Raw genomic sequence first — 27,803 nt, 5'->3', positions numbered from 1 at the left:
GCTCCAGCTCTCAGGACCCACAGTCTAAATTCAATAGTTGGTGATACCCAAGTGACTGCCATCCCCACCTTCAGATGAGAATAACATTTAGGCAGCACCTGTCCATCTGGACCAGACCCAGTTAGGAACCGCCTTTTCTCTTCTGTCCACCTCTAGACCTAGATAGAGCCCAGTTCCTTCCTCGTGGCTTCATTCTCACTGCGGCCAGCCATGATCAGGAGCTGACAAGAGCTTGGGCCAGGCCCTAAGCGAACAGACTGCCAGGATCTACCTTTCTTGTAGCAGGAAGGGTTGGGTGCTGGCGTAAGAGGCAGACCAGAGCCAGACAAACAAGCAACTTAAACTCTCTGGCCCTCAGTTCCTTGTTGGGATGAAGATTAAATATACTTTAGTCGATTTGCTAATTACAAACTGACTTCCTCCCTTCCTTGTAACAGGACACACAAAACAAAGACATGAAAAACAAAAGATATGGAATAAAGGATCAGTCAGCAGCATCTTTTGTTGTTCCAAGTGAAGTGCTTCTTAATGGGAAAAAATGTGAAAGGACACAGTAACATCAGGCTCGGGCCTTTGCCCTTGATGTTCCTTCTGGAAGCGTGCCCTTCTTTCCAGGCCTCTCCTGAATGTTACTGCCTCAGGGGGGCCCTCCCTGACCACACCTACCCCCAGTGTCTGTATTTACCTTAGAGTTTCCTTTGTTAATCTGCTTGCTTTCTGTCTCCCCAACTAGCATGGAAAAGGCAGGGAATGTGTCTGTTCTCTTGGCTATGTCCCCAGTGCCTTGACCTGTGCCTGGCATATAGTAGGCGCTCAATAAATACTTGTTGAATAAATTAATGAAATGGAGCAGAGACAACAGCCCTCTAGAGTTAACCTGGGAAGATTTCTCCAAGGAGATATATCCAGAATCCTTAAAGAGGCCAGGTGTGTGAGTCGTGTGGGGCTGGCTGGTAGTAGTCCCTGGAGGTGAGCTCAGAATGGAAGAGGGAAGAGAGACACTCCCCCACATCAAATGGAAAACAAGTAGTTTGTGCTCACAGTACCAGTGCACTAGTGCAAAACTGCTGTCAGCCAGTGAAGCTGCCTGTATTCTAGCCCCATGTTTCCCTCTGGTCAAGCAGTCTTTTTTCAATAGTCTGCCAAACTTTGTGTGATTTAATTAATCTGTCCAAAGTCAGAATCCCATAAGCCACACAGTCAGGCATAAGGTGAGCTTCTGGTACCGCTTTGTGGATGGAGTGCCATGCGGGAGGGATTGTTGACAGGCTGCTGAGGGAGTGCCTGCTGTGTACCACGCGGGGGTGGGGGAGAGGTTGGCCTCGGGCAGGGCTGGAGATGGAGATGGAGTAGCAGGGCCTTCCTCTCCCACCTCCCCATGAGGAGGAAGGAGGATGCACCAGAGGGTGCTGTGAGGGTGGGGAAGAAGGTGACAGCATGGCACAGGAGGTGGGAGAGGACACTCACGGTCACAAACACTGAGGACAAGGAAACTTCTTAGCCCTGAGCAATCCCAGCACCGTCCCAGCTGTGGAGCCACTATGTCATTGTTCGTTTTCCAGTAGCTGCATTTTGTTAAAAGGGACAGGTGAAATTAATGTAACTATCTTCTATGTTATCCAATATATCCAAAGAATTGTTTCACCATGCAATCAGTATTGAAAAGATCAATGAGATGTTTTTTATATTCTTTTTTCGGTGCTCAGTCTTTGAAATCCACCTCTCCGTTCAGACTAGGCCCATCTCAAGTGCTCAAGACCACACATGACTGGTGGCTACTGTTCTGGACAGCGTAGGTCTGGAGGCTAGCTTCTGGAATCCTCCGGCTTTTGGAATAGTTCTGGGTACCAAAGGTATCTGGATCCTCAAAGTCTCAAAAGAATTTTTTTATAGCTTCTTTTTCTGAGCACCCAGAAGCAACGGAAAGTGAAGTGAGCTGAAACACTCAAGTTCATGGCCAATGTGCTGGTGCTGCTTGGTTGGCTGGAGGCAATCCTTTTGACTCCAGAATGGAGAAAGGTGGGGAGTGTAAAAGGAGGGGCCAGAAAAGGTAAGAGAGAAGAAAAATATAGAAAGTGGGGGAAGGCAGTGGGTAGCAGCGGTGACAGACTGCGTGACAGAACTAAGAACAGAATCCACAGACCAAGGGGGTGCCCACCACCACCCCCCCAACCTCGCCCGGGCAGCTGCCAGCTCCTCCTCACAATGGCTACACAGAGATCACAGCTCAGTACTGGAAGGCACAATTAGCTCATTCTTTCATTGCCCTTTTGATTACACTGTTGTTGTCAGGACTCCCATTTCTGTAATTAAGACCTTGTCCCTTACTCAGAGGTATTGAAACATAAAAGTATTTGCTGAATCTGGTTTCTCAGGGTTAAAAGCCAGACTTAGGAAATGCAAACACACTTGTGGAAATGCAAACACACATTCACTAACTAATTGTCCTTTAATTAGGGCCAAAGCCCTGCTTAAAACAATTAGCTCTGGGAACTGAACAGTAGGTACAACTCCACTTTTTGCTAATTGTTCTACCCTGATAGCCAGGATGTGGCCAGTGTGGGGGGAACGGGGGACAGGAGGGAACGAATTAGTCGGCCGCTTCGGGTCTGGCCTGGACTCTGCTTGGTTTGGAAATGTTAGTCAGAGGAGAGTCTGAGGTGTGGGGAAGAGCAAGGCGGATGTGGTTTGGGCAAGGGGAGTCAGAGGCTGCCCCAGGCTTGGATGCGGGCCATGGGAAGTCTCCGAAGCTACTGCTGGCCACACTGAGGTGGCTTACCCGGCTGGAGCTGAGGGCGGGGGCCAAGGATTAGCTGACTGGAAAGCAATTAGATGAGGTGGGGCCGGCTGGGAAAATACCTGGAATCCCAGGGCCAGAGTTGAGACTTGCTTGGGTAATGCCACAGGCAGGAGGCTCTGGGAAGAGGAGGCGCCCACCCGTGAGGGCGGCTGCCACCGGCCCACTGGGCCGCAAGCCTTTTTTGCCTCTGACTGATGGAGAGAAGTGGATTCTAGAGTGTGGAGGGAGTACGGGGGGTGCAGCCCTCTGGGAAAGAGGCCCCATTCCTTATGACCATTTCCTGTCTCTACCTCTATTTGCCTGCCCCCCTACCACCGCCCCTGCTCAGTCGCCCAGGACTTTCCTAACGCTGCCTGTGCCATCATGTGCCATCAGATAACCTCCCTCTTTCCTGGGCAGGCGGCACGTGTGTGAGGGGTGTTTCCCTTCCAGATGGCTGACCCCCGAAAGCACCCACATGCAGTAAGGCTTGCAGAGAGTCCCTGGAGACCCGTGCTCTGGGGAGCGGCTAGTTAAGAGCCCCTGCTCTGGAAGTGGGCTTGGGGGTCTCATGCAGGGAAATGGTCAGAGGAGCCGTCCAGATCATCCTCAAAGCGACTGTGTAAAGGCGTCCATGGCTGACCCAGCCAGATTAGGACTCCCATGGATCCCAAAGCCCCTGACAGCTCAGTTTTGGCCCCCACAACGGATCAAAACCCTCCTCGCCCCTCCTCTCCTCTCCCTACCTCTTTCCTCCCCCCCCCTCCTCTCCACACACCCCTACTCTGCCTTCTTCCTTTCACACTCTTCATCAGAGGTCAGCAAACTTCTATAAAAGGCCAGATAGTAAATATTTTTGCTTTGCAGGCAAAAAGGCAGCATCAGGTTGAACCACATCCCTGTGAGTCGTACGGCGCTGAGCAGCGGTGACAGCCATTTCTGTAGAAACTGCTCAACTCCGCCTTCCTAATGGGAAAGCATAGACAATATGTAAATGAACAAGAGCGGCTCTGTTCCAACAAAACCTTATTTATGGACACTGAAATTTGAATTTTTTATATCATTTTTATATATCACAGAATATTATTCTCCCTTTGATTTTTTTCCCCTGCTATTTAAAAATGTAAATTCCTGGCTCATGGGCCTGTGCAAAGCGGGCAGTGGACCAGATTTGGTCAGTGGGCTGTAGTTTACTGACCCCTGGTCTCTGGTTCTCAGCTGGCAAATTACCATCCAGGCCAGTGGGCGCACATTAAATTTGAGAATCACCGTCATAGAGGGACCTGCAATTTCCCAGGTGGTGCCGATGCTGCGAGTAGGAGAGCCACACACTGAGTAGCACTGATTGAGTCTGACCTTCACCCCCATTTTACAGATGACAAAACTAAGGCCCAGAGCTGACACAGCTCTGTCATATGAACCCAAGGAGAAGCTTCTTCATCCTGGCATACAGAGCAGGGTGGTTTTCTATCTCTGGCTGCTTTCAGAGACCTACCCTGCCAGCTCACACGACCTGAGGCTTCAGCCGAGACACAGGAAATGTGCCTGTGTCCCCTGGAGGCCAACGTGGCAGAGCTCCAGTGAGTCATTTCCCAGGCATGGAGACATCTCCATGCTGTGAGCCAGCTCACTGCTGAGCACCCTGCTGTGTTTTAGAGAAACTCCCTGCCTGGCCTCAGGGTTCACACAGCAGGACAAGAGGGAAGCTAAAAGCCCCATTGAGAGAAGGGAAAAAGGAAGCAGGACTCGGAAGTGGATGTCCGACTTCCATCATTTCCAGTATCACTGTTGGTACTAGCTGGGGCCTGAGGCAAGTCACTTAACCTCTTCGAGCCTCAGTTTTTCCATCAGTAAAATGGGGAACCCACCCTGATCTCTGCAGAGTTGCTATAAGGATTACCGATCACGTATGTCAAGTGCCCAGCACCTAGTACAGAACTTTCATGGTGTCTTTATTAGCCTCCCTGGCGTTCTGCCTTAACCTATCCACAGCCTGGACAGCCACAGAAAAAGCTCCATGATCCTCCTGGTGACACATGAGACCTGGCTGTGTTGATGTTCTTATGAAAGTAGTCACTGTCCTGTGCTCCTGTGACATTTCCATCAGTGATTTAGGTTGGAGTATGTAAGGCCATGTCAAAGGTTTGTGCCTGTGGCCGTTGGGTGGCCTTCAGGGTCTGGGAACCTGCCGAAATTGTACACCAATGTCTATGAACTTGTATAGATGTGCGATTTTCTGGGAGAGGCTCCAGAGTTCTCATCAAATCCTCAAAGGGTTCTGTGTTCTGAAAAAATTGAAAGACATCCGCATATCTATAAACTCAATGCATAAGGAAGCACCCAACTTTTGGGACAGATTCCTGGATTTGGGAATCAGCTCCCTGATCCTGATGTGTTGGGCATATTGTGTGGACATCATCTTATTCAGATCTGACCTTCCATTCCTTCACTCGGGAAACCTGTGACCAGCCTACCTAGCCCACCAATGCAGAGTCAGATGACATCCTAGGAAGGGAAGCCCAGGGTAGGGCAGGCAGGAACAGGTGTGGCTCTCAGAGCTGCCACCAGGTGAGCAAGGGGCCTGCAGGAACCACCCTGCAGGGTCACTGTGTTTGCTTCCAATTTAAATACATGGGAGGTTTACAACGGGTGACACTAAGCGGTGGTGATGAGCAGGACCGTGGTGACCCGCAACGGAGAGTCAGTGAAAAGAAGGTGGCAGGAGAGGACTGTGGGGGTGTAGCCCAAGTCGTAGCTGTGGGCCAGGGTGAGTGTATCCCCATGGTGAAAGTCATCTGACTGGATACTGAGGACCTCTGCACGCTTTCACATGGGTGATACTCCAACAAAAACGTTTTCTCACAACGTCTTCAATTGACAAAAGTAGGAATATAAGGTAAAAATCATTTTGTAGTGAAGTTAGCACACAGCTTGAAGAAAGAGTAACATATATAAACACAACAGAGTAAGATTTTAAAATAATCTGAAGGCCAGATTTAAGTATCTTTCTTCTTAACCCAAACTGCTATCTAAGTCTGCTTACATAACGTTGGCTTTCTTTAATTATCTCCGAGGGCCCGCAGGCTGTCTCTGGCCCCTTCACAGCCACGGGGGGCCTGCCTTGGTCTGGCGTATTCCAGGCAGCCTGTCCGCCAGGGCGGTGGCTCTGCTCAGCACACCCCTGCATGTGGAGTGTGCCGCCCCATCCACTCCCTCCTTCGCTAGGCTTCGCTCTCTCCCGTGGGGTCTTCTCACCAGCCCACCAGACTCGTCGGACAGGGAGAACCTTCCCTTGACACCACAGTCCCCCGCCCCCACCAGGAAACATCCCATTTCTCTCTTCCATTTAGAGCCAGTATTTTTTTTAAGGGATTTCTTTATTTTAATTAAATGTATTGGGGTAACATTCTTAATATCATTGTGTAAGTTTCGGGTGTACAACTTTATAATACAAGATCTGTATCTTCCGTTGTGTGCTCACCAAACTCTGTAGTCTCCTTCCATCACCATATATTTGACCCCCTAAATCCCGTTCACCCACCCCCTACCCTCTTCCCCTCTGATATCCACCATACTGCTGTCTGCATCTATGAGTTTTTGTCTGTTCATGTGTTGTTTTCTGTGTTATATCTCACAGGAGTGAAATTATATGATCTGAGTCCTTTTCTCTCTGACTTGTTTCACTTAGTATGATATTCGCAAGATCCATCCATGTTGTCACAAATGGCAATATTTCATCCTTTTTATGGCCAAGTAGTATTCCATTCATTGGATAAATTATGTATGTATGTATGTACGTACTAGTTGCTATTGTGAATAATATAGAGCCAGTGTTTTCGAAAGAATTGTCTCCCCACCTGCTATCTCTCTCTTTCTGAGGAAACTGACACAGAGGTGAACAGTGCAGCACAATTGGCGGGTGACCGAGGTGGGGTTAGAACCCAGACAGCCCCGCTTCACAGCCTTGGTTCCCATCACCGACCTGCTTGTGCAACATGTCTTCCCTAATACACAAGCGGACCTGTGAGGGCAGGATCCTTGCTTCCTTGTTGAATGAATGACTGGATGGACGGATGGCTGAACTCAATTATTTCCATCCCTTTAGACTCCCTGGAGGAGGGTGCAGGACCTGCCGTGCTCCAGGCCTGTATGTCCCTGGGGAGGCTGCATCCCAAGGGACAGAGGGACCCTTGTAAATGTCTATGCCCCAGCCAGCACATGTTTTCTTCCCAACCCAATCCAAAGGTTTTCTGAGAGGGCCAGCTGGGCACAAAGTCCTGTGTGAGGAAAAACTGGTCCAGGTAGGCCCTCTGCTCAACTTAGAACTCAATAGAACCAAATAGTTGCCCTGGGGCTGTGGGCAGAGAGACTCCAGCCACAGAGATTAGAGGAGAAGGTCATGGAAGGCTTCTCGGAGGAGGAGGGTTTTGCAGTCGGTCTTGAATGATCCAGTAAATGGAGCCAAGGCGGGAGAAGGCAGGCCTGGCAGAAACAATGAGGAGCAAAAGCTGGAGGTAGATGAGGACAAGACACATTCATAGGCCTGTGAACAGATGGCTTTGGCTAGGCTGGAGGTCTGTGAAGGGGGGGCAGGGGGAATGGAGGGCCCCAGGGGGTAAGTGGGCCAGCAAGTGCCTGAGTGTCCAGCCAAGCCTTTCCTCCTCTTGCATCCTCATGGGCACTACAGAATATTGACTCACATGCTCACTCATTCCAAAAGATCATCTCCATTTAGAAAAAGGGTTGCCACATTATGAAAATACATATTCTGCTAAGGATAAGGCTCTCGAGCCCAACAAACTTCCAGGTGCCAATTAAAAAGACTCTTATCTCTGCCTCTGACTTGGCAGAGAGAAATTACCAAATCCCTTCTGCCCATCCCCAAGCAGCCCCAGGCCCTTTTCTCAGCCCAGGCCTGTCTGCCCCGCTATTGGGTGGCTGCCGCTCTGAGGACAAATGCTAATTATGCCTTCTGCGCAGCCCCATTACGCTCTGCTTAATTGCCTCAGGCCCGGCTGCCCCTGCCCAGTTGGTCCTTGGTTACTGCTTTCCACCCAAACTCACCGCAGAACCAGCTGAGCTCCCTCCCCCAAGGGACAGACCAGCTTCTGCGGTGTGTGGCCTCAAACTCCACCCTCCACTCCAGAAGACCGGCACCTCTGGTACCCGGGCTGTGCAGGCATCTACTCTTCTTAAATACAACATGCCAAGATTATCATGCTGAAGAGGACATGGTTTAAGCAAAAGCTTCTCCAGAATGCCATGCTCGGTAGCACAGTGAAGAGCCAGGGGGCCCCTTCTCTAGCTCCTCACGAGGTGACTGTGCCCACCCCCACTCGCGTACCCTATAAAGTCTGAGAGTGGAAGGAGGGACGCCTGGTTAACCTGGCCTACCATAAAGAACCTTCTAAGAAGTGTCATCCCAGGCTCAAGGAAGGGTGGGTTGGCACAGCCCTGCTGATGACCGTGGGCCCTGAGCAGTGAGCAGGCAGGGGACGCTGGGCTCTCTATTCATGGAAGCCCTTCCTCTGAAGCTGGCAGTTCACCCTCCTCCAGTTCCCTCCCAGACTACAGAGAAATCTGCCATCTGTCCACAGTGACCTCCCCACCACCCTCATTTTAAGTAAACTTCTGTGTCTGGCTTCATGAAAGGGGGCGACCCATCTCCCCTGGAGGTGTCCCATCCTCCCTGAGCTGCCCACCATCTCCTGATGAGCTTTACCACAGGAGAGGGCAGGGAGGCAGTAGGGGGGCACAGGGTGAGGCCCCATCCAGGAGCTGGGGTGGCTGGACAGCTGGTCAGTCACCAGGGAAAGCTTACCCAAAGGAGGAAGGGACTGTTTCGCAAGCGAGGCTGGGCGCTGTGAGCTGGCCGGGCGGCCCCTGGCATGTGGCTGGGCCTGTTAGGAAACCAAGGAGCCGCTCTGTCTGCTTTCCAGCAGGCGCCACTTCTCTCTTTCCACTGCTTTGCTCAATCCCCGGCGCTGGCTCCAGGGCCAGGCTGGCAGGCGGGCGGGCGGGCGGGCATCCTCTGCCACCAGCCTGGTGCCTGCGAAGCGCCTGCTCTTGCCTCAGCCAGTGTTGTCACAAGAGTCCCCGGGCCAGGCTGCAGAATCATGCTGATAAGACCAGCCGGCTGTGGCTGTTGGTGGCCATCTCTGGGGGGAAGTGGATCGGGGAAGGATTCCAGACTGTTTCCTTCTGGATTGAGAGTCACTGTCCTTATCTCCTTTCCTGCCAGGCGGGGACTCCTCACTAGTCATATACAAATAAGGGGAAGGACTTACCTCTGGCCCCATTGAATCTTCCTGGTCTATCTGTCAGTCAGGGAAGCAGGAAGTACACATTGAGATAATATGATAAATTTGGTCCCAAAGAGGGCAGGTTGAAAAGAGCGTCCAAAAATTGGAGCCACCTTGGTGTCTGCTGTGAAAGCTCTTGGACCTGTCAATCAATTGAGATTTTTCTTGGAGGGAAAACAACCAGGGGGTGGGCCAAAGGCCAATTACTAGGTTCAAGGGCAATTGGGATACAGATGGGAGCCCTTATGGGGCTAAGTAGGAGGGGTGGGAGGTGAATAAGCATAAGTATGCATGACACAGCCCCTCCCTCCAGCATCTTGCAGGCCTGCGTATTATTGCCATTTCATAGACTGTGGGACCGCAGGCATCAGTGTTGGGAAGTGGGGATATAGAAAGCTGAAGCCCAGGGAAGTCAACTGGTGGCCCAGTTTCCAAGGCTTATCACTGTGAGGATTGAAAGCAGAACCATAACCTTGCAACTCCTAACTCTGTCCCAGGCTTCATGTTCCACCTTGGAAGAGCAGTCTAAACCAGACATGCAAGCTTGCTTTGGGCTGTGCTTCCTGGACACAGGGAGGCTAGCCTAGCTGACCCCTCAAGGGCTCGTTCAAGCCCAGGGGTGGCTAAGTCTATAGGGGCGTTGCTATGGGAACTATAACTTTGCATTTCCTGGCTGTGGGGCTGTGAAAATCACAACCTGAACCTTCCGTTGATGTGGGTTTCTAGATTAATTTCCTGTTTGATTGTTTACTTTAGAGAGCGGAAAATGTCTTTGCAGGCAGCTAGTTCCCTCCACCAAGACGCTTATCACACCCTTCCCCCACAGCCAGCAAGGTCAAGTCCAGGACTCAGTGGGGTGGAGGTGTGGACTCCAGGGGATGGAGCCAGGGATCAGGAGTGGGGGGAGGCACAGCTAAGAGCAGATGGCAGCCTGGGACCCCCTATCCTGCTCTGCCTTCTCCTTTTGCCAGCTGGGGGTCCCAGCCAGGTGACCTGTGAGTTCAGAAACTGCCTGTTGGAGGCCATCTACCCGCCAGCTGAGCCCCAGGTCTAGCCCCGAGCCAGCCCAAACCCTTCCCCTGTCTCAGGAAGCTGTTCTGTTCTGAGTCAGACACAAAATGCAGTCATTCCTTCAGAGGGGTGTCCAGGGGGTACTAGGAGGGGGCTGATGGTCCCAGGTACCCAGTGCCTCCAGGCTGGACGCTGCTGGCTGATCTCCCCAGGGGAAGCTTAGAAAATAACTGCTCCCCTTAGGACTCCGTTGCTCCGGCCGAGAGCAGTGGACGGTGTGCCTCGTACCATAGCCCCGTCCTGTTCTCGGCTCTAGTCCCCAGGGAGCAGTTAGCACTGGCAGGCTCAGGCCAGGCCCTGTGGCAGGTGTCACGATCTCCGATCTCGATGGCAGAGCTGCTTTGTCACCTTCAGAGCCCTTCTCCCACTCCACCTGCTAAACCCGGCAGAGGGAGGCAGGAACACTGGCCCACCTTCTAAATGGGGACCCTGAGGCACAAGGAGGGGAAGTGGACTGAGCTAGAAGTCTACCAACCCCATCAGGTGGTGACCTGGGGAGGGGGCCCCCCGCCCCTTCCCTGCCCCTTCCCTTGTCTGGGTGACTGTAATACACCACTTTTGAGAGCAAAAGGAACACTCCTGTGAATTACTTGGGGATGGCAGGTAAAAACCAGAACTATCCAAGGCAAACCAGGGAGTGTGATCAACCCACCTTTCTCTGTCCTCTCCCCATTGGCCTTATTTATGTGGACCTGACTCGTGGGGCAGCAACCAAGTCCTCTGACTGTGGAGGCAGGTGAAACCTGGGGTCAGCTCCCAGTTTGCCACTACCTGTGTGCTCACAGGGAAGTCACTTTTCTCTCTGTGCCTCATTTCTGCAGCTGTAACATGAAGATCCTACAATGGTGTCTAACTCAGACAAACTGGTAGAAGGGTAAGATGGACCTTAAAATGTACACACAGCTCAGTACACGTATCCAGAAGCCAGGCACCGAGGAGGACCCAGAAGGTGTTGGTCAGCCCTCAGGAGACCCTCTCCTAAAAGGCAAGACCTCAGAGCTGCCACGGGCATTTTCTGCTGACCCTTTAGGAGAGATCCCTGTACCTTGGGGCAGGGAACACAGATGAGCCAAGAGAGGACAGGCAGGCTTCTGGAGGGAAGGGCACTAAAGGAGAAGCTGGGAGGTGTTGACAGTGGTCACGGACAATGTCCCTGGGGTTTCAAACTCCAACCCAGGGTCCTGGGAACTCATGGAATTTGCCTCCTGTCCAGGCCACTGTCCAGGGCTTGGCCCCAAAGAGGAGCCACTGGAGCCATGGCCCTGTCCTCTGGCTCTGGTATCTGCAGGATTCAGTGTCTTCCCTGAGCCCCAGATTACGTTTCCACCACCACCCCCCTTCCCTGGGGGCCAGCTGTGGGCTGAAGCATTCCCCCATGTGACATTTACTGTGGCCACTTTGTACAGGGCGGTTTGCAAGCTCGGCAGGAAGGAGGCTAATTATTGCCTCAGGGGCGCCTGGTCCACAGTTAGGGTGCCTGCCCGCCTTAGTTAGGAGGGCTGGCAGCCAGGCCGCAGGGCACAGTCTTGGACTGAAGTCCAGGTCAGAACCACGAATTTCCTTGACATCTGACCATGGCCACTGCACTAGGGCTTCTTATTAGGCTAGTGGAGAAGTGACACTTGGGACAAATTCCCCTCTTCTGGGATGTCTGAAATGCAGGCAGGCACAAAGTGATGACAGTAAGTAATGAACGGAGAACAACACTCATTCTGTCCTTGCACTGCCAGGCTGGGCACCCTGAGCACGGATACCTCTGTTCACAGCCCCTCCTGTCCCTTTCAGAGAAATGCTACTACTTCTCTTATTTATGCGCTTAACCCACTACTCTCCTCTGATTATTCTCCCTCCTTCCTGCATTCTACCCACTCATCTCTGCCCTTCGCCTTGAAACCTGCTCAAGTCTCTCCCACTTTAACATCCACTGCCCTTGACCCTTTGCCAGTCTCTTTCTCCAATCATCTTACCCTTCTTCTGTTCCATAGGCAAGTCCCAAAAAGAAAGAAAGGGAGAGAGAGAAACAGAGAAGAAGGAACAGAAACCCCAAAGAAAAAGAAAGGAGTGGTGTGCTCTTTCAGGGCCCATTTCCTGACCAACACTCCCCACCCCTTGCTAGCCCTCTCGAACCCCGCCTTGCCCAGACTCCCACCTGCCCCTCCCCCTGCACTGAAGTCATCATGGCAAAGGTCACCCATGCTCTCCTAATCACCAAATCCAGAGAGCCCTGGTCATTGTTCATCTCACTTGACCTCTCTGAGAATTTGACCCCATTGACCTTGTCCTTCTTAGAACTTTCTTGGCTTCTATGACATCACTTCTTCCTGTTCCTCTTAGCTCTCTGACCATTCTCTTCCACTTCTGGGGGTTCCCCCTCCTTTTTCATCGTTTCGATGTTGCTCTTTCTAGGTTTGGAGAACTCATCCTCTTTTCATGTTATTCTATGTCTTCTCCCAGGACATTTCGTCATATCCTCGGCCATGACTAACACCTGGGCACTGATGACCACAAATGCCAGCCTCCCACTAGTCATCTTCCCTGATATCCCCAAGGACCATAGACTCAATATTTCTAACTGAAGTTATTCACACTCCCCCAAGCAACACCTCCTGCCTTCCTAGTGTCATTGGTGTCATTTACCAGTTGACCAAGCCCTAAACCTGGGGGTTCTCCATCTTCGAGAGGGTGCTTCTCCTCACCCTCACTTCTGCCTCCTACACACGTCTCCTCCCATTGTGCCTGCCTCAATCCATAATTTCTCACAGCAGCCTCCTCGCCGCTCTCCTTGCCTCCAGTCCCACCACCACCCTACCAGCTCTAGTCTATCCCCCTCGCTGTGCAAGAAAGGATATTTCGAGAATGCAAATATAATCTTCCTATTCTCCAGTTTAAAATCATTCAGTGGCTCTCCAGTGCCTTAGGAGAAAATCCAAACTGAATAGCACGGCATCTAGAGACTTTCGGATGTGGCCCTTGCTTTCTTTACCATCATGTTCTCTCTCTCCATCTCCCATCTTGAAATACTTGGTATTCACCGGTGCACTCTGCTAGTTCACAGTTTTAGCTTTGGTGCATATGCTGTATGCTGCTTCTTATGCCGTGTGCCTGGCATGTTCTCCACCACACCATTCCATCCTGTGTGTTCCAGCCCCACATACTTAGCTCAACCTCTTGGGTTTCTTCCACTGGACTATAAATTGCAAGGCTTATATCCTTGTTTTCCCTGTACTTACACAGTATTTAGCACATAGCAGGTGTTGCATAAATGTTGAAAGGATGGATGGATGGATGGATGCCTGGATGGACAGATGGACGGAAGGATGGATGGATGGATGCCTGGATGGACAGATGGACGGACAAAGTAGGTGAGTGGGTAGATGTATGAAAGGATGGATGGGTGGATGGAAGATTGGATACATGATGTGTGGTGGGTGGAAGGATGGGCAGGTAAATGGATGCATTGGTGGCTAAATGGTTGCATGGGTAGGTGAAAAGATAGATTAATAATCTGGTGGGTGAGTGAGTGGGTATATGGTTGGGTAGGTGGATAAATGGGTGGGTGGGTAGATAGATGGTGGATGACACAGACACAAACTCAGTAATTCTGTAAAGACCCAAGTTGATTACTGTCACCAGTCAACAAAATTAAGAATTAGGCACTCCAACCAGCAAAATAAGAATTAGCTAATATGGGAGAAATTAAAATAGTTCTCTAAGAAAGAGGATGCTTGGCCCAGGACTTCTGTGCACCTTCTAGATCTTCTCAAACTTGCTATCTGTCTGGCTTGTTAAAGCCACTTAACTACTGAGCCCCAGTTTCTCTGCATTATTAAAGAGAAATAATAATGCCTGTGGCCTTTCCCTGTCTCTACAAGAGTGTCACGAGGGTAAACGGCATGGTGCATACAAAGTGTGTCAAGATCTTCAGGGAAGATACATGTTTATAAAGATATATATTTAATAATAATAATCACACCTTGTATTTGAATTGAGCTTTGTACTTTTCAAAGCTCTTTCACAGACATTATCTCAATGACTCTCAAAACAGTTCTAGACATGTATTATCCCCATTCTCAAGTGAGGAAACTGGGGTACAGAGCAATTATGTGACCTGCCCAGGGTTCCTTTTAGTGACTAGCAGGTCTTCTGACTCCAAGCCTGCTGCACATTTTTGATGATAGACTTTGTCAGATAGATTATCTACTTCCCTGCCTCCCTGAAGAGACCCAGTCATAATTAACCCTCTTTTTGATGACTCGGGGTTGATACCATGAACGTCGGTTCCTCTAGACTTAGCCATAGATGCCGATCCATGTCCAGCAGAGGTGCATGGTGGAGGGGCCCGGGCTCATCCCGGAGGGCTCTCCTGAGATGTAGGTGGCCGTGTGCAGCTGCCCACCCCAGCCACCATACCAGCCCATGTGCCAGGCATCAGGGCCACGCTTCTACCTCTACTGCATTCTTCTTCCTTGCCCCTTTCTCTCCACTGTCTGCATTTCTGCCCATCACTGTGGCTCCCTGGGCTACTGCAGGCCTCTGCCTTCCACTCTTGGCTCTTCCTTCTCTCTTCTCTTCCTGCAGCTTCTTCCACACTCTCAGCTCACCCTGCCACAGCCCTGGCCCTTCCATAGACCTATCCAGTCTCCTTGCTGCTGCTCCCAGCCCACCCTCAGCTCCCCCTAAAGGAGAGGGGGTCCTGCAGGCAGGGTCTGAGCTGCGCTTTTCCTGTGGCTGCATTGGGCTGCTGGGCTGCTTGAGTTTGTCCTGCAAGGTTGAAGCCTTGATGTAGGTGAGCTGGGGTGGGCAGGGCAGGCTAGCCAGCCTGCCTCCGTTGGCACTTGCGCCTCACTGGTAAGACAAGAAGCCGTCATCTCCAGTGCTCGCTTGCCTCCCGCACACGAAGGCAGCCCCGTGGGTCCTTCCATCAGCACCCTGTGTTCCTCTCCCCAGAGTGGCATCCCAAGCAACCAGCCTGACTCCATCCTGGGCACGCCTTGGGCAGCATGCCCATGCCCTGTGGACCTTCTGCCCGGGATGCTGGGATGCTCCCACCAGACTGCCTTTCTCCCCAGTTGCTATCGGGCCTCCCACAGCCTGACTCCAAGCACCTTGGCCTCTCCCGGAGGGAGGATGTGATGGGTGTGCCCACAACAAGTCTCCGGCAGAGACAATAGGACAGGAATGCATTAGCTTCCGAACAAACACTGTGTGGGCTCGCACAATTGCCTTGGATTCTCATCCAAGAAACACATTTCGCTATTCGAGGGCGAGGGTGGCTGGCCTGCCCCAGCCCGCCCACACCCCTTTCTGTGCCAGAGGCTTTGATGAGTGGGCTGCTCCTTCCCCCACCCCAGGGTGGGCAGCCCCATCTTCTTCATCCGACAGCTTTTCTTCCAAAGAGGGACAGGAGAAGATCGGGACAGCTCTGCCACCTAAAGAGTGCCTGTTCCTGCCAGCCCATTTTTTAACTATTTTTTTATTGTGGTAAAATATACATAATATAAAATCAATCGTTTTAGCCATTTTTAAAATGTACGGTTCAGTGACATGAAGTACATTCACATTGTCATGCAGATATCACTGTCATCCATACCCAGAACTTTCTCATCTTCCCCATCTGAACCTCTGCACCCATCAAGCCACAGCTCCCCATGACCTCACCCCCACCCCCCCGACCCTCGTCCCTTGGCGACCACCATTCTGCTTTCTATCTCTGTGGATTTGACTACTCCAAGCACCTCATATAAGTGCAATCATGCAGTATCTGTTCTTTTGTGAATGGGTTTCTTCACTTAGCATCATGTCCTCAAGGTTCATCCATGTTGTAGCAGGAGTCAGAATTTCCTTCCTTTTCAAGGCCAAGGAACATTGCATTGTAGCTAAGGGCCACACTTAATCTCTCCATTCATCCGTTGATGGATACTTGGTCTGCTTCCGCCCCTTGCCTGTTGTGAATAATGCGGCTGTGAACGTGAGTGTTCAGGTGTGTGTTTGAGTGACCACTACTTTTGAAACTGTCTCAGAGTTAGGTGAAGCATCGTCTCCAGAAGATCCCAAATAGGACCTACATGAGCAAGAGAGTTCATGGGCCCCCTCAACTTACTATCAGGGATTTATTTATATAAAAACTAGTGGACCCTTAGGACAAAGCAGAACCCTGAAGAAATGGAACACAGAGCAGTTAAGTTTGGGCCAAGGTGGAAAAGCATGGAAGGAGCTTGCACTTGGAACACTCCCCACAAAGGACAAGTCAAGGACAGATTCCAAGGAAGCTGTTGATCACCCGGAGGCTTGAGCCTCTAGGAGGACATTGAATGGTGTCCCGGGAGGGAGCCCCTGTAGAGTTGAATCAAAGGTTCCCTGCTGTGAAGCAAGCCAGTCTCTAGCTGTGCCACAGAGAACAACGGGGTGCCACTTCCGGCCTGTGACAGGTGGGGAAGGTTCCCTTGGGTGAGGGGTTGGAAGGGACACTCTGTAGTCCCTTCAGCTCTAAGGCTCTAAGGGTCTGCTCTCAAAAGCTGGCAATGAGAGGCCAAGTCAGCCTGAAGGAGAGACCAGGACATGGTAGGCAGCCACGATTCCCTTCATGAGCTCTGCACCCCAGCATCCGTGAAGGACAATGACAATGAAAAACATCCAACCCTCCCGCCTTCCTTGAGAAAACCCAGCAGGCTGTTTGCACAATGTGATTTTTGGCCTTACACAGATTCTCTAAATGAAAGATAAGGTTGGAAGACATGCTCTGGGCTTGAGAGCCCCACCCCACCCCCACCCTGGGTCTGTCCCCTGCCCCAGAAGCCAGGAGCCCAGGACCCCACCAGAGAGGCAGTAGGAGCATGGCATGGATACAGTCCCCAGAAGCAGGTGCCCAGGAAGCTTGGGCATGCAGAGGGGAGGAAGGGGCATGAACAGGAAGTAGGCCAGCCACAAATATGCGGGGAAGAATAGAGACAGGATAAAAGACAGGGACCTGCTCTGTGGTTCTGAACCTTCACCTGGGAGCTGATGGAGGGGAGGCGGGCCTTGGGCAGAAGAGAAACAAGGAGAAGGAGACACTAGCTCATCAGGACAAAGCTCCACTGACAAGAACCTGGAAGCCCCAGAAGCCTTTCCTGGCAGCATTGTCAGAGCCCCAAGGGCCACCTGGAGGGAGAAGCAGTCACATTTCAAAGCATGTAGGACCCACCGGGCCCTGGCTCTTCATGGTATTTCCCCTGATGTTACCCCACTTATCCCTAAACCCCAGAATGCCTAAGAAGCTGATTTCTGGACAGAGCATGACCCCAGGTTCATCTCAATTCACCGTGACAAGCATTTATTGAGCATCTACAATGTATCAGCCAACCAACGCGGTGGGTGCACATAGCTGACCCCTTTCTTCCCTGCCATAGACTCCCGGCTCTGCCTGCTCACCTCCCCCCATCAGCTGTCCCTGCCCACTCTGTCTCCAGAAGTTCCCTTCCCACCAGATAGCCCACTTTTCCCTTTCTTGTGGTTTCTACCAGCAGTTTATATTTTAAGATTTTTTTTTCCCACAGAGCTCTACAACGAACTTATAAGGGAACACATAAATTCTAGCAATCATCATAGATTTCTCAGATCAGTCCCTATCTTTCCTGCAGAGAGAAAGGGGGCTTGGCCCACTTCTCCCTCCCCCCTCCCCCCTGTTCCCATTCCCGGTAGTCACAGGATGCCCCCAGTCTGTGACCCAGCCCCTCCCAGAGCAGGCTGGGCCAGATGCTGGACTCAGGTAGGCCTCCTGCCAGGTGAGTCACCTCCCCCCAAGTTTTTCCAAAACCCACTTTCTGGTCTTCACTCTGGCATCCTAGATCTTCTAGATGAGGAAGCCTCCTTCCCTGTGTACCTCCCCCTGCCCCTCCCCGCCCCAAAACTCCTCCAGACAATAGAAGCCTCCCTTGGCTCTCGTTGAGGAGTCTACAGCCCTGGGAGGCAAGAAAATTCTAGAAGCAAACATCAGACAGAGAGGGACAGCTGGATGCTGCAAAGTAGTCCTCTGTGCAATGTGTTGTAATTATTTAATGAGTTATTTTCAATCTTACTCTAACACTAGTGCAGGGAAAACTCAGTGCACTGTGTGCTGTACATGTGTAGGATAAGTCCCTAGAAGTGACATCGCTGGGTGGGGGTTCGTACACGTGCAGTGCTGTACTTATCACCAAATGGCCATCTAGGGCGTGAAACCGACTTCTACGTCCACAAGCACCGTGTGTTTGCAGACTCATCGGTTATAACTTAGTACCAGGTCTGCTCTGGTGAGAAGGGTATGTGGGTGGGGTCCCGCATCCCCCTCATTAGCCTTTTCAGGTGTGCGCCCCAAGGCCACCTGCAGATGAGCTGCCTCTTGGGGTTAGTCCTCACCCCTTGCAGAATCCTAGCTGGGTGGCTTTCTTCCTACCTCCCAAAGCGTATTGTTAACAAATATTCCCAAGTGCCTGCGGTGTGCCGGATGCTGTTCAGTGCTGGACAGAGCAGTGGAAAAACCAAAGCCCTGCCCTCATGGAACTTGCCTCCTAGTGGTGGGAGGGGGTGGGGCAGACAACAGACTGACAAGTAGATGACATGTCATTGCCTTGCTAGAGAGAGAAGTAAAGCAGGAGGTGGGCGGGACTGATCAGTTACACAACAGCTCGTCAGGGGAGCCCTGGCTGATGGGCGATACTGGGCAGCACCCTGAATAAACTGACGGAAGAAGGTCTGAGGCTCTGCAGTGGCTGAGAATCACCAGGTGACAAGAGCACAGAGGCCCAGAGTCAGAAATGCATCAGTGGGAAGAGTGCGCACACCGATGGCTGTCATGCCTTTGCTTTGCTGCCCACACTGTTCCCTCCCCTGCATTGTCCTTTGCTTTCCACCTGCTCATCATTTGAGCAGTTCAAGGCCTACCTCTGTTCATTTGTTCCAAAATGAATTATTTTCTGTGTGGCTGCTGCAAACCTGGCTCACAGCCCAGTTCTGACCAAGATACAAGAGAAAGGAGGTCCAGTCCCTGAGAGCCTCTCTGGTTGGTGAAACCAGCACTGACCCGTCCCCTGGATGTCTGTGACCTTCACGGCCTGTACCCTCACTGGGCGTGTAGCAAAGCCTGCCCTGGAGCTCCAGCCCTCCTGAAGCAAGTGCTTGTGGCTCCTGCTGGGAGGCCCCAAGGCTGGGTGGATAGACGGACTGATGCAACCAGACTGGAGGGACGAGGGAGAGAGCATGTGGGAATTTGGATTTCAGGCCAGCTGCGGGAACAATCGCCCTGGGTCGTGTGGGATTTCCCCTCTGCTGGAACACATCATGTTCGAGTCAGAAACCTGGACTCCCATTCTCAGTCGGTGGACAGGGATGCTCACCCTAAAAATGCCTTTCTCTTGTGTTCTCCTCGCCTCCACCCTTCCTTTGAAACACAACACATACGTCCTATCAACCTACTGTTGCCAGAAGCTGTGCTGGGTTGTTAAAGAGCAACACAGATGAAGTGGCACTGTCCCTGCCTTCAGGAAGCAGGCAGCTCAGACTGGAGTCTGTCTTTTTTTTCCTCACGTGGAATACCGAGGGGGTGGGAAAGACAGAGTGTCCTTGGGGAGTGAGAAGCAGGAGAGGGCACCGTGGGCCCGGGCGATCAGAGGTCTCCAAAACAAGCTGTGAAGTCACTCAGACCTTGAAGGATGGGGAAGAGCAGAGGACTGAAATGGAGGGTTCCATCGGATAGAAGTCACCTGCAGCAGCGAGTGTACATGTAGGGGTCACCTGATGGATGTGATGATCGCTGGGGGTGGGGAGGCAGAGATGGAACTGAGACGTGTTTAGGGGTTGGGAGAAGAAGCGTTAGCCAGGTAAGGCAACAGCGCAAGGAGTGGCTGGCAGGGTTTGGGGAGAACAGGATGGGGGTGCTTCTCCACCTGTGCCTGCACTTCCTCTTGGGGGCTCCATAAAAAGGACAGTTAAAAAACAAAGCATAAAATAACAAAGGTCGGTGAGGATGTAGAAAAACCACAACCCTCAGTCATTACTGGAGGGAATATAAAATGGTGCAGCCACTATAGAAAACAGATTGTCTGGTACTCAAAGAGCTAACCACGGATACCACGTGATCCAGCAATTCCACCCCTAGGTATATGCCCAAGAGAATTGAAAACATGTTCATGTGGATGCTCATAGCAGCATTGTTCATAATAGCCAAAAAGTGGACACAACTCAAGTGTCTAACAGCAGATGAATGGATAAACAGAATGTGGTGTAAAATACAATGGAATATCACTCAACTGGGAAAAGGAATGAAGTCCTGATTCCTGCTACACAGGGATAAACTTTTAAAATGTTACATTAGGCCCTGGCTGGTGTGGTTCAGTGGATTGAGTGTCGACCTATGAACCAGAGGGTCGCTGGTTCGATTCCCGGTCAGGGCACATGCCTGGGTTGGGGGCCAGGTCCCCAGTTTAGGGCATGGATTGTGATGTTATATGAATTTGATCCTATATGAATTATACCTCAATTTAAAAAGCAAAAGAGAGAGATTAAGAGAATGAGAGGTGACATGGAGAGGAAGCCAAGACAGAGGCATGGCTGGATCCAGTGCTGGGCAATTCCAGCCTCCAGGTAAGTCAGTGCAGCATGGTTTTACAGAAGAGCACTCTGGTTTCCAGAAGTCCTTGCGTACTCAGGGCCCAGGTACGCCCAAGACCACAGCTGAGCCTCCCCTCACCAACCAGGAAGTCTTTAAACTAAATTTCGTTTCCCTGAGGATTTTCACTGACCAGTTGTTAACAGCCAATGATCCCAGTCTACTTGCCACAAACTTCAAACTCTTCAGCAGCCTTGCTCTGCAAACCCATCTGCAGCCCTGCTCTGCCATGGCCTCTAATCACAGCCTTCGAACCTGGCCGGGGCTCCCAGGCTGTATGTCCACTGCAGTCCTCCAGTGGCTCAGAGGTCATAGCTTCCTGGTGCAGCACTTCTGCTGCCCTCTGACGCTCGGAGATGCTCGATCCGGGCTGCCTCAGGACTGGAGTGGGGGCCCGGCTGCCAGGGGCGGGAGCTGGCACCCTAAGCGGTGGTCTCTACCCCTCTCCTCCACAGCTCTTGCAATCTCAGGATGTGAAGGAAGACGCCGTCCTGTGCTGCTCCATGGAGGTAAGCAGGCAGCTCAGATGCCATGCAGCCCTCATGCCGCACAGTTGTGGGGGTCCCCAGGCTCAGGACAAGGGTGTGTCAACAGGGCTGGTGGGGAAGGGCTTCCTGAGTGGATGTGGGTGTCTGCATCCAGAATTATTAACCCAAAACCAGAATAAATGTTGATAGGGACACCTACCCACCACTGGCTGGAGGGCCAGAGAACTTCTGGCTCATCTGGAAGGCAACAGCAAGTGCTGACATTGTCACTTTCCCTCTGTCCCCAAGGCCACCCTCTCCTTGCGCCAGGCACACCACGCAGATGACATAAGAGATTCTAGGTGACCCCCATCCCTAAATATTTCCCTGGGCTTTGGTACTGTGGGGTTTGGGGAAGGGCCCTAAGGCTTGAATCCCCTGCATTAGCACTGATTCAAAGCAGTTCCCTTGGGAGGTGCCACGTCTGTTCCCAAGGTGTGGCTGCTGCTCACTGAAACTGTTTGTCTGGGATCTGTCTTCAGACACTTGGCTCCGGCCTAGTCACAGGGACAAACCTTTGCCCTCGGAAAACAGCCCAGAGTTGTTCAGAGGGAGGAGTGCAGTGAGGGGCACTCAGGACACATCAGGCTGTGTGAGCACAGCTCTCAGGCAGCTCCTGCCCGGCTGCCGAGGCTACTCCAAGGAATCTCGGAGACCAGAAGTCCCGGGAGCCCAGACAGCAGCCCTCAGTGTCAGGGACAGTCACTCTGTTCATTTGTTGGGCTCCAGCTGGATGCTTGGCATGGGCTTGGGGCAGGGGGAGAGAAGGGAGAAGGAGAAAGCGTGCTCCTCGCCCTCTGAAAGCTTCTGGTCTGGCTAGGGCTGGATCTCTCTCTCTCTCTCTCTCTCTCTCTCTCTCACACACACACACACACACACACACACACACTGGATGAGGCAGTAGAGAGACTAAGTGTGGGTACAGAGCGTGCACCCCGAAGAGACCAGGGAGAGAGGTCAGGGTGGGCCCACAAAGTTAAGAAAGGTTTTGGAAAGAAGGTGGAGCCTTGAAAACTGAGTGGGATAAAGCTGGGGGTGGGGCAGAGATGGGGATTGAGATCATATGGAGAGAACTTGCAGGGGCTGCTGGGCCAAAGTGCACAGATCCACGAGCGTGGGGCTCCTTCTTCCCAACTGGGGCTTTTCTAGATTATCGGGGGCCTCTCTTGAGGGCAGGCCCTCTGGCTAGCCTTCCACCCCAGTTCATATTTCTTTTCCCTTCGGGTCACAGGTGTGGGCAGAGGTCAGTGCTGAGGTGGGGAGGTGGGATTGGGGACAGGAGAGAAGGGAAATTGGAGACCTTATCCTGCTCTCAAGTTCCACATGGACACACACGGGTAATAATGACTAAGCCCATTTCCAGAGAAGCAAGTGGATACGAACATGGGGTGTCCTGATCACCTTTGAAGGGAGCAGGTCACACAGCCATTGAGGGTGTGGGCAGCAGTCAGGGAAGGCTTCCTGTAGGAAGGAAAGTTCTTGGGTGAAAGGGAGAAGTGGTATGTTCTTGATAAGGGCCCTTTTCAGCCCTGGGCAACAGGCATTATTCTGATCCTTCTTATTTCTGCCAACAGATTGGTTGTTAAATGCGAGCTCTCACAGTTGGCTGTTTCCACTGACCCCACCCACCCCCACCCCTGCCCCATGGCACCAAGGCCTGGGCCTGCACCTTCCTGAGATTATCCAGCTATTTTTTGTCCCTGCCCCCAGCTCACCCAACCATGGTGGGGTCAGGGGACCACTGTGGGGCCCACATCCTGTCCTGACCCCCACTTCTCTGCCCGCAGCTGCAGAGCACAGGCCGGCTGCTGGAGGAACAGCTGCCCGAGATGATGACCGAGCTCCTGGCCAGTGCCCGAGACAAGATGCTATGCCCCTCGGAGTCCATGCTGACCCGGTCACTGCTCCTGGAGGTCATCGAGCTCCACGCCAACAGCTGGAACCCTCTGACACCCCCCATCACGCAGTACTACAACAGAACCATCCAGAAACTGACAGCCTGACAGCCAGGGGTCCTGGCGGGCGGCCCACGGGCAGCTGGGGCCCTGGTGCACAGAGCCAGATGGACAGGCGGGAGGACAGGGGTGGCCCTGGTGGGAGAAAGAAATGGGGAGGAAGGCAGGCAGAGCCGGCGGCCGGTCTGGAGCCAGGTGGGGAAGGGGCCAGATCCCTGGGAGTGCCCCCCCATCGGAGCCCCCCAGCCCCAGCATGCGGCAGCTTCACCAGTAAGGGAAGCCTGTTTCTTTTTCATGGTGGCCCGGCCCTTGCCAGGCCCCTCCTCACTCCCGCTCCTCCTGCCCCCTCCTTTCAAAGGAGACCCCCGCAGGGCTTTGTGCAAAGGGCTTCATCTCGGTGACTCCTCCTCTGCGGCCAGGCAGCCCAGCACGCCAGGGTACCGCTTGGGTCAGAAAGGACCTCAGAAGGCTGAAAAAGTGGGTCGGAGACGGGCCTGCATTGTTCCCGCATGCTGTCAGCCACTGTCGCCAACTGGCAGCAGGCGACGTGTAGCAGATGTCCTGGAGGACAAAGGCAGACATGGTCCCCACCAGCCGCCCGTAATTGACGGCCTTTGTCCGTGCGGTTGAGCTGGGGGGACAGAGGCATTCGCTCTCCTCCAACCTTCACGCTCCACCACCCCCAACTTCCAAGTCCTCCTCCCAGACCCCCAAGTCTCAGGCCCCGGGGGCTGGGAGCAGGCGGGGGAGCTGGAGTCCATAGCTCTCCTTGCACCTTTTGTTTTATTGTGTTTTATTTTTCAAAAGTCAGCCGCTTTGAAGTCTTCTCTCTCAATGAAAGAGCCGCGATGGGATCGCACAGACAGCGCCGAGGACCCCCTCGCTGATTAGTGGGAGATCAAACCCGCCCCCCTCTGGAAGGAGTCTAGCCACAGACAGCTTGCCAGTAGCCAATTAGGGTAATTGGAAACTTCTGCCCCGGTAGGGGTCCCACTGGAACCTGTGCCCCTGGCTCCCAGCACCTCCCTTCTCTTATTCGAGCTGCGCTCTCTCAGAGGGCTGATACCACCACGCTGGAAGCGCACTAAACCCCGTTCTGGCCCCGGGCCTTCTGGTGAACCAGGCACAGAACAGGCTGGCAAACTAAAACCGAAACGCTAGGGGATGTTTCCTGCCCCCCAAGCCCTGAGTCCGGGGAGAGTGAGAGTGTGGAGCTGCCTGGCTCCCCAGGACTCGGAACTGAGGTAAACAGCTCTGACGCAGCCGTAACTTCATCAGAGGCAGGGTCCCAGAGCCCAGTAACTCCCACTGCCGGCCCACGTGTGCCATGGGGGCTCTGGGCACAGCAGCCCCAGGACTGTTGGAACAGGGAGCGTTCATTGAGTCAGAGGACAGGCAGGGGTGCCAGACAGAGCTTTCCAGACTGGGAGCAAGGCTGGGGCTTCCTGGAGGAGTCAGGTCCTGGGAGCTGGCCTGTCTCTGTTGGAGGAAGATGGGGATCAGTTGTCACTGGCATCTGCACAGCCCCATCTCCAGGGTCTGGAGCTGACACTGATGAGCCCCTAGAAAATAACCTCAGCCCAGCAGCTTCCTTATTTACTCCTTTACTGAGGCCAGTCATTCCTTGGGTCACTGGAGGCAGCCTGGCTGGCGAGTCCAATCAGGCTGGCCCGGAGGTGAGGGCTGGAGGAGTTTTCCCCTTGCTGACCCCCAAGTCTGGGAAAGGAGGCAAGGGGGGTGGGGAACAGGTTCCCCGGTTCTCCCTGGCTTTCCCACCAGCTACAAGCTGCCTTCCAGCCCTGAGATGGGAACCTGACCCAGTCCCCCAGGAACGCTTGTGGGGTACACAGGTTTACCTGGAATAGGTCGGCCACCTCAGCCAGGAAGCCTCTGTCGACCATACCCCCAGCCTCGCACTTCTCCTACTTCCCAAGCTTTCCCAAGCTGCTCCTCACCGCCTCTCCTCCTAGGCCTGAACCTCTAGCACAACATGGGGCCCAGGGACAGTGGAGGCCCCGCAGGAGACTGATGTTGGGAGACTCAGAGAGGACACGGGGGAAATCATAACCTCAGGAAGTTGGGTGGCCCTCACCAGGCAGGCCACTGCTCCCTGACAGTCCCCAGAGAGACACACCAGTGCTGAAATGGGCCTTGCTTCCTCTAGAGGGGGGCAGGGGGTGTGTACATGTGTGTGCATCTGCTGAGAACAAACCAGGGCCCCGGAGGAAGGGAGAGGCCTAGGAATGGGGGTGCAAGTCAAGGAGGTGGGAGAGTGGGGTCTCCCACCTCCACCCCGGCTCAGAGAGCAGGCCTCATGCAGGGCCCCAGACCCCGTGTGTGCAGGGGCTGGGTGTGCCCTGGAAAGCCAAGACAGGACTCGTCATGGGCAAAGGGGCTTGGTGCCCCTTCCTTCTAGTGGCCCTCCTTGGTGGTCTTGCCTCAGGGCCACCCCCTCCTTGACTGTGAGGACCAGAGTGTGAAGACGTGAGATATAAATATGTATACATATATAAATATATTTTTAATTACGTGTCGTGTCACCGTGGCTCCAGACATATGGTTTGCCTAGTTTATTCCATTGCTTGAAAGCAATCCTAGAAAAAGAAAGGTTGGCTGTTTCTGTAAATGCAGGTTGCTGCTACTTTTTCAGACGTGGAAGGAAAACGTTTAAAAAGGATTTTTTTTTTAAGGCAATAACAGTAAAGCCTAAAATCTGAGACTCTAAGGCAGCTTCCCTAGGAAGACAACTCGACAGGAACTGGGGGTGGGGGTGCAGAAGTGGGCACCCCACAGGCCCCCACCCCCAGACCAGCCCCCCACCTCTGCTGAGTGAGGAAGGCCATATCCAAGTTGACCTCTGAATGTATTTGATGGGGGGCAAAACTGGATATTGCATTTCTAAGGCTCGCGCTGTTTTCCCTACTGGCCCACGGCTTTCCTGGCGCAGAAGAGGCAAAGTCCGGCCATCTGACTTGATTCTGTGTCCATCTCTCCCCTGCCAGTCACGACGAGGTGGTCATTGTTTTCCTTTTGGCAGCCAGCCTGCTCGCCACAGTCCTGCTCCCCTCAGCCTTGTGGTTTGCCTAAGCTCTGGGTCTGCAGCCCCAAGAAGGCTCCTACCCTCCCCTGGACAAGGTGGGAGTCCCACCATCCTCCATGAGGAGTGTGCCCCTCCAAACCAAGTTTCGTCTGTCTGTCTTCCCTTGACCAGCCTGTAAACCTGTAAGGTTTGGGGATCGTCCTGTCCATCCCTGTACATGTAAATGTTGGCCGAATTCGTATTTATTCTAATTTGTATTTTATTTTATTTTCTCTGGGGGACAGGGGGGTGGTGTGGGAAATGTTCCGCGGATGACGCCCTGGGCAGCTGCAGTGGCAGGGCCCAGACAGCCAGGCCGCCACGAGGAGCAGCCCCATGGGGCCGCCCCAGACGCCAAGTCCCAGTCTTATCTGGCATCAGAAACCAGCCAGGGTTCCTCATGTGACAGACTCTTGGGGCCTGCTTGTGGAGTCCTGTCTCTCAGCTGCTGGGCACTCTGTTGGGAAACCTCTGGCTGGGCCTGTGAGGATGCAGATCCGAGAGAAGGCAACTTTCCTCTTTCCTCTGCTGGGGACACTTGCACAGAAGGGCTGCCCGCCCCGCCTGAGCCAGCCGGGAGCCTGGCGGGGGGACCTACCTCCCCGGAGCGGGGGCCTGGGGCTTCTCGCCAAAGCTACAGCGGAATCCTGCTCACGCATCCACCTTCCCTCTCTCCCTATGTCCTGCTTTCCGGCTGAACCCAAACTACAAGTGGGTTTAAAAAATAAACACCACCAAAAAGTAAAACTGCCCTGCGTTTGTGTCCTTTGTGCGTTGGGGAGAGGAAAGCTTCCCCAGAGCCTTTGTGCCTCCACTGGGGCTGGCAGAGGCCTCGAGGATCCTCTACCCAGGCAGTGTGCCCTTGAGGAGATTTCCCCCAGCTGAGCCGCCTTGGGGAGCAGGGGCCGGGGCCGGGGCCTGGGGAGGATTGTGAAGCAGATTTATGGCCCCCTACCACCACCAAGCTGGGACCTGTGGCCTGTCCAAGGGGGTAAGATTAAGCCCGTCCTGCAGAAAATGGCTTTTCCACTAAAGGTCTGGTTTGCTGCCTATTTAACCAGTCCACCTCCCAACGCCTACCCTTTCCTTGGAAATGTCACTGTGCGTTTGGCAATGACTCATTTTAAGAAGACTAAGACCATGGACTAGTAGCAAGTGGCTGTCCAGTCCCAGTGGGTCAAATCACTCTTTTATCAAAGGGTCCCCAAGGGGCTCAGTGAGTTATTTTCCTGTGATGACATGTCCCTTGTTTTGCACAGTCCCTTCCATGGTAAGGCATTTGGGACACTACCTCCTAGTTCTGGCCGGAACTTGCGAGGCTTTCACCTTGGGGTGGTGACCAGAGCACCCACTCCCTCTATACTTACCTGGCCTGGCCAAGATGGCAGCCAGGTCAGCCCAGGGGTGGTGAGGGCACGTTGAGATTGGTCACTACCCGTTACTGAGTCCCATGACACTGAGCAGAG

General features: G+C 53.0%; 1 protein-coding gene across 4 annotated transcripts in view; it reads left to right on the top strand.

Annotated features, from left to right (window-relative positions):
* CTIF (cap binding complex dependent translation initiation factor) overlaps nucleotides 1–27,084 on the top strand; it is a 252,226-nt gene extending 225,142 nt beyond the window's left edge. For all 4 annotated transcript variants that reach the window (XM_090285545.1, XM_090285544.1, XM_090285542.1 and 1 more), the window contains 2 exons: nucleotides 21,232–21,285; nucleotides 23,091–27,084. In XM_090285545.1, the coding sequence (XP_090141671.1) occupies nucleotides 21,232–21,285; nucleotides 23,091–23,306 (270 nt within the window). In that variant the 3' untranslated portion in view covers nucleotides 23,307–27,084. The remainder of the gene's footprint in view (nucleotides 1–21,231; nucleotides 21,286–23,090) is intronic.
* The last annotated feature ends 719 nt before the right edge of the window (nucleotides 27,085–27,803 follow it).

Source organism: Furipterus horrens, unplaced genomic scaffold, assembly GCF_987537825.1.
Source record: "Furipterus horrens unplaced genomic scaffold, mFurHor1.1.pri manual_scaffold_8, whole genome shotgun sequence".
Classification (NCBI taxonomy): Eukaryota; Metazoa; Chordata; class Mammalia; order Chiroptera; family Furipteridae; genus Furipterus; species Furipterus horrens.
Note: the sequence above shows the minus strand (reverse complement) of the source record. Positions and strands in the feature narration are given on the sequence as shown.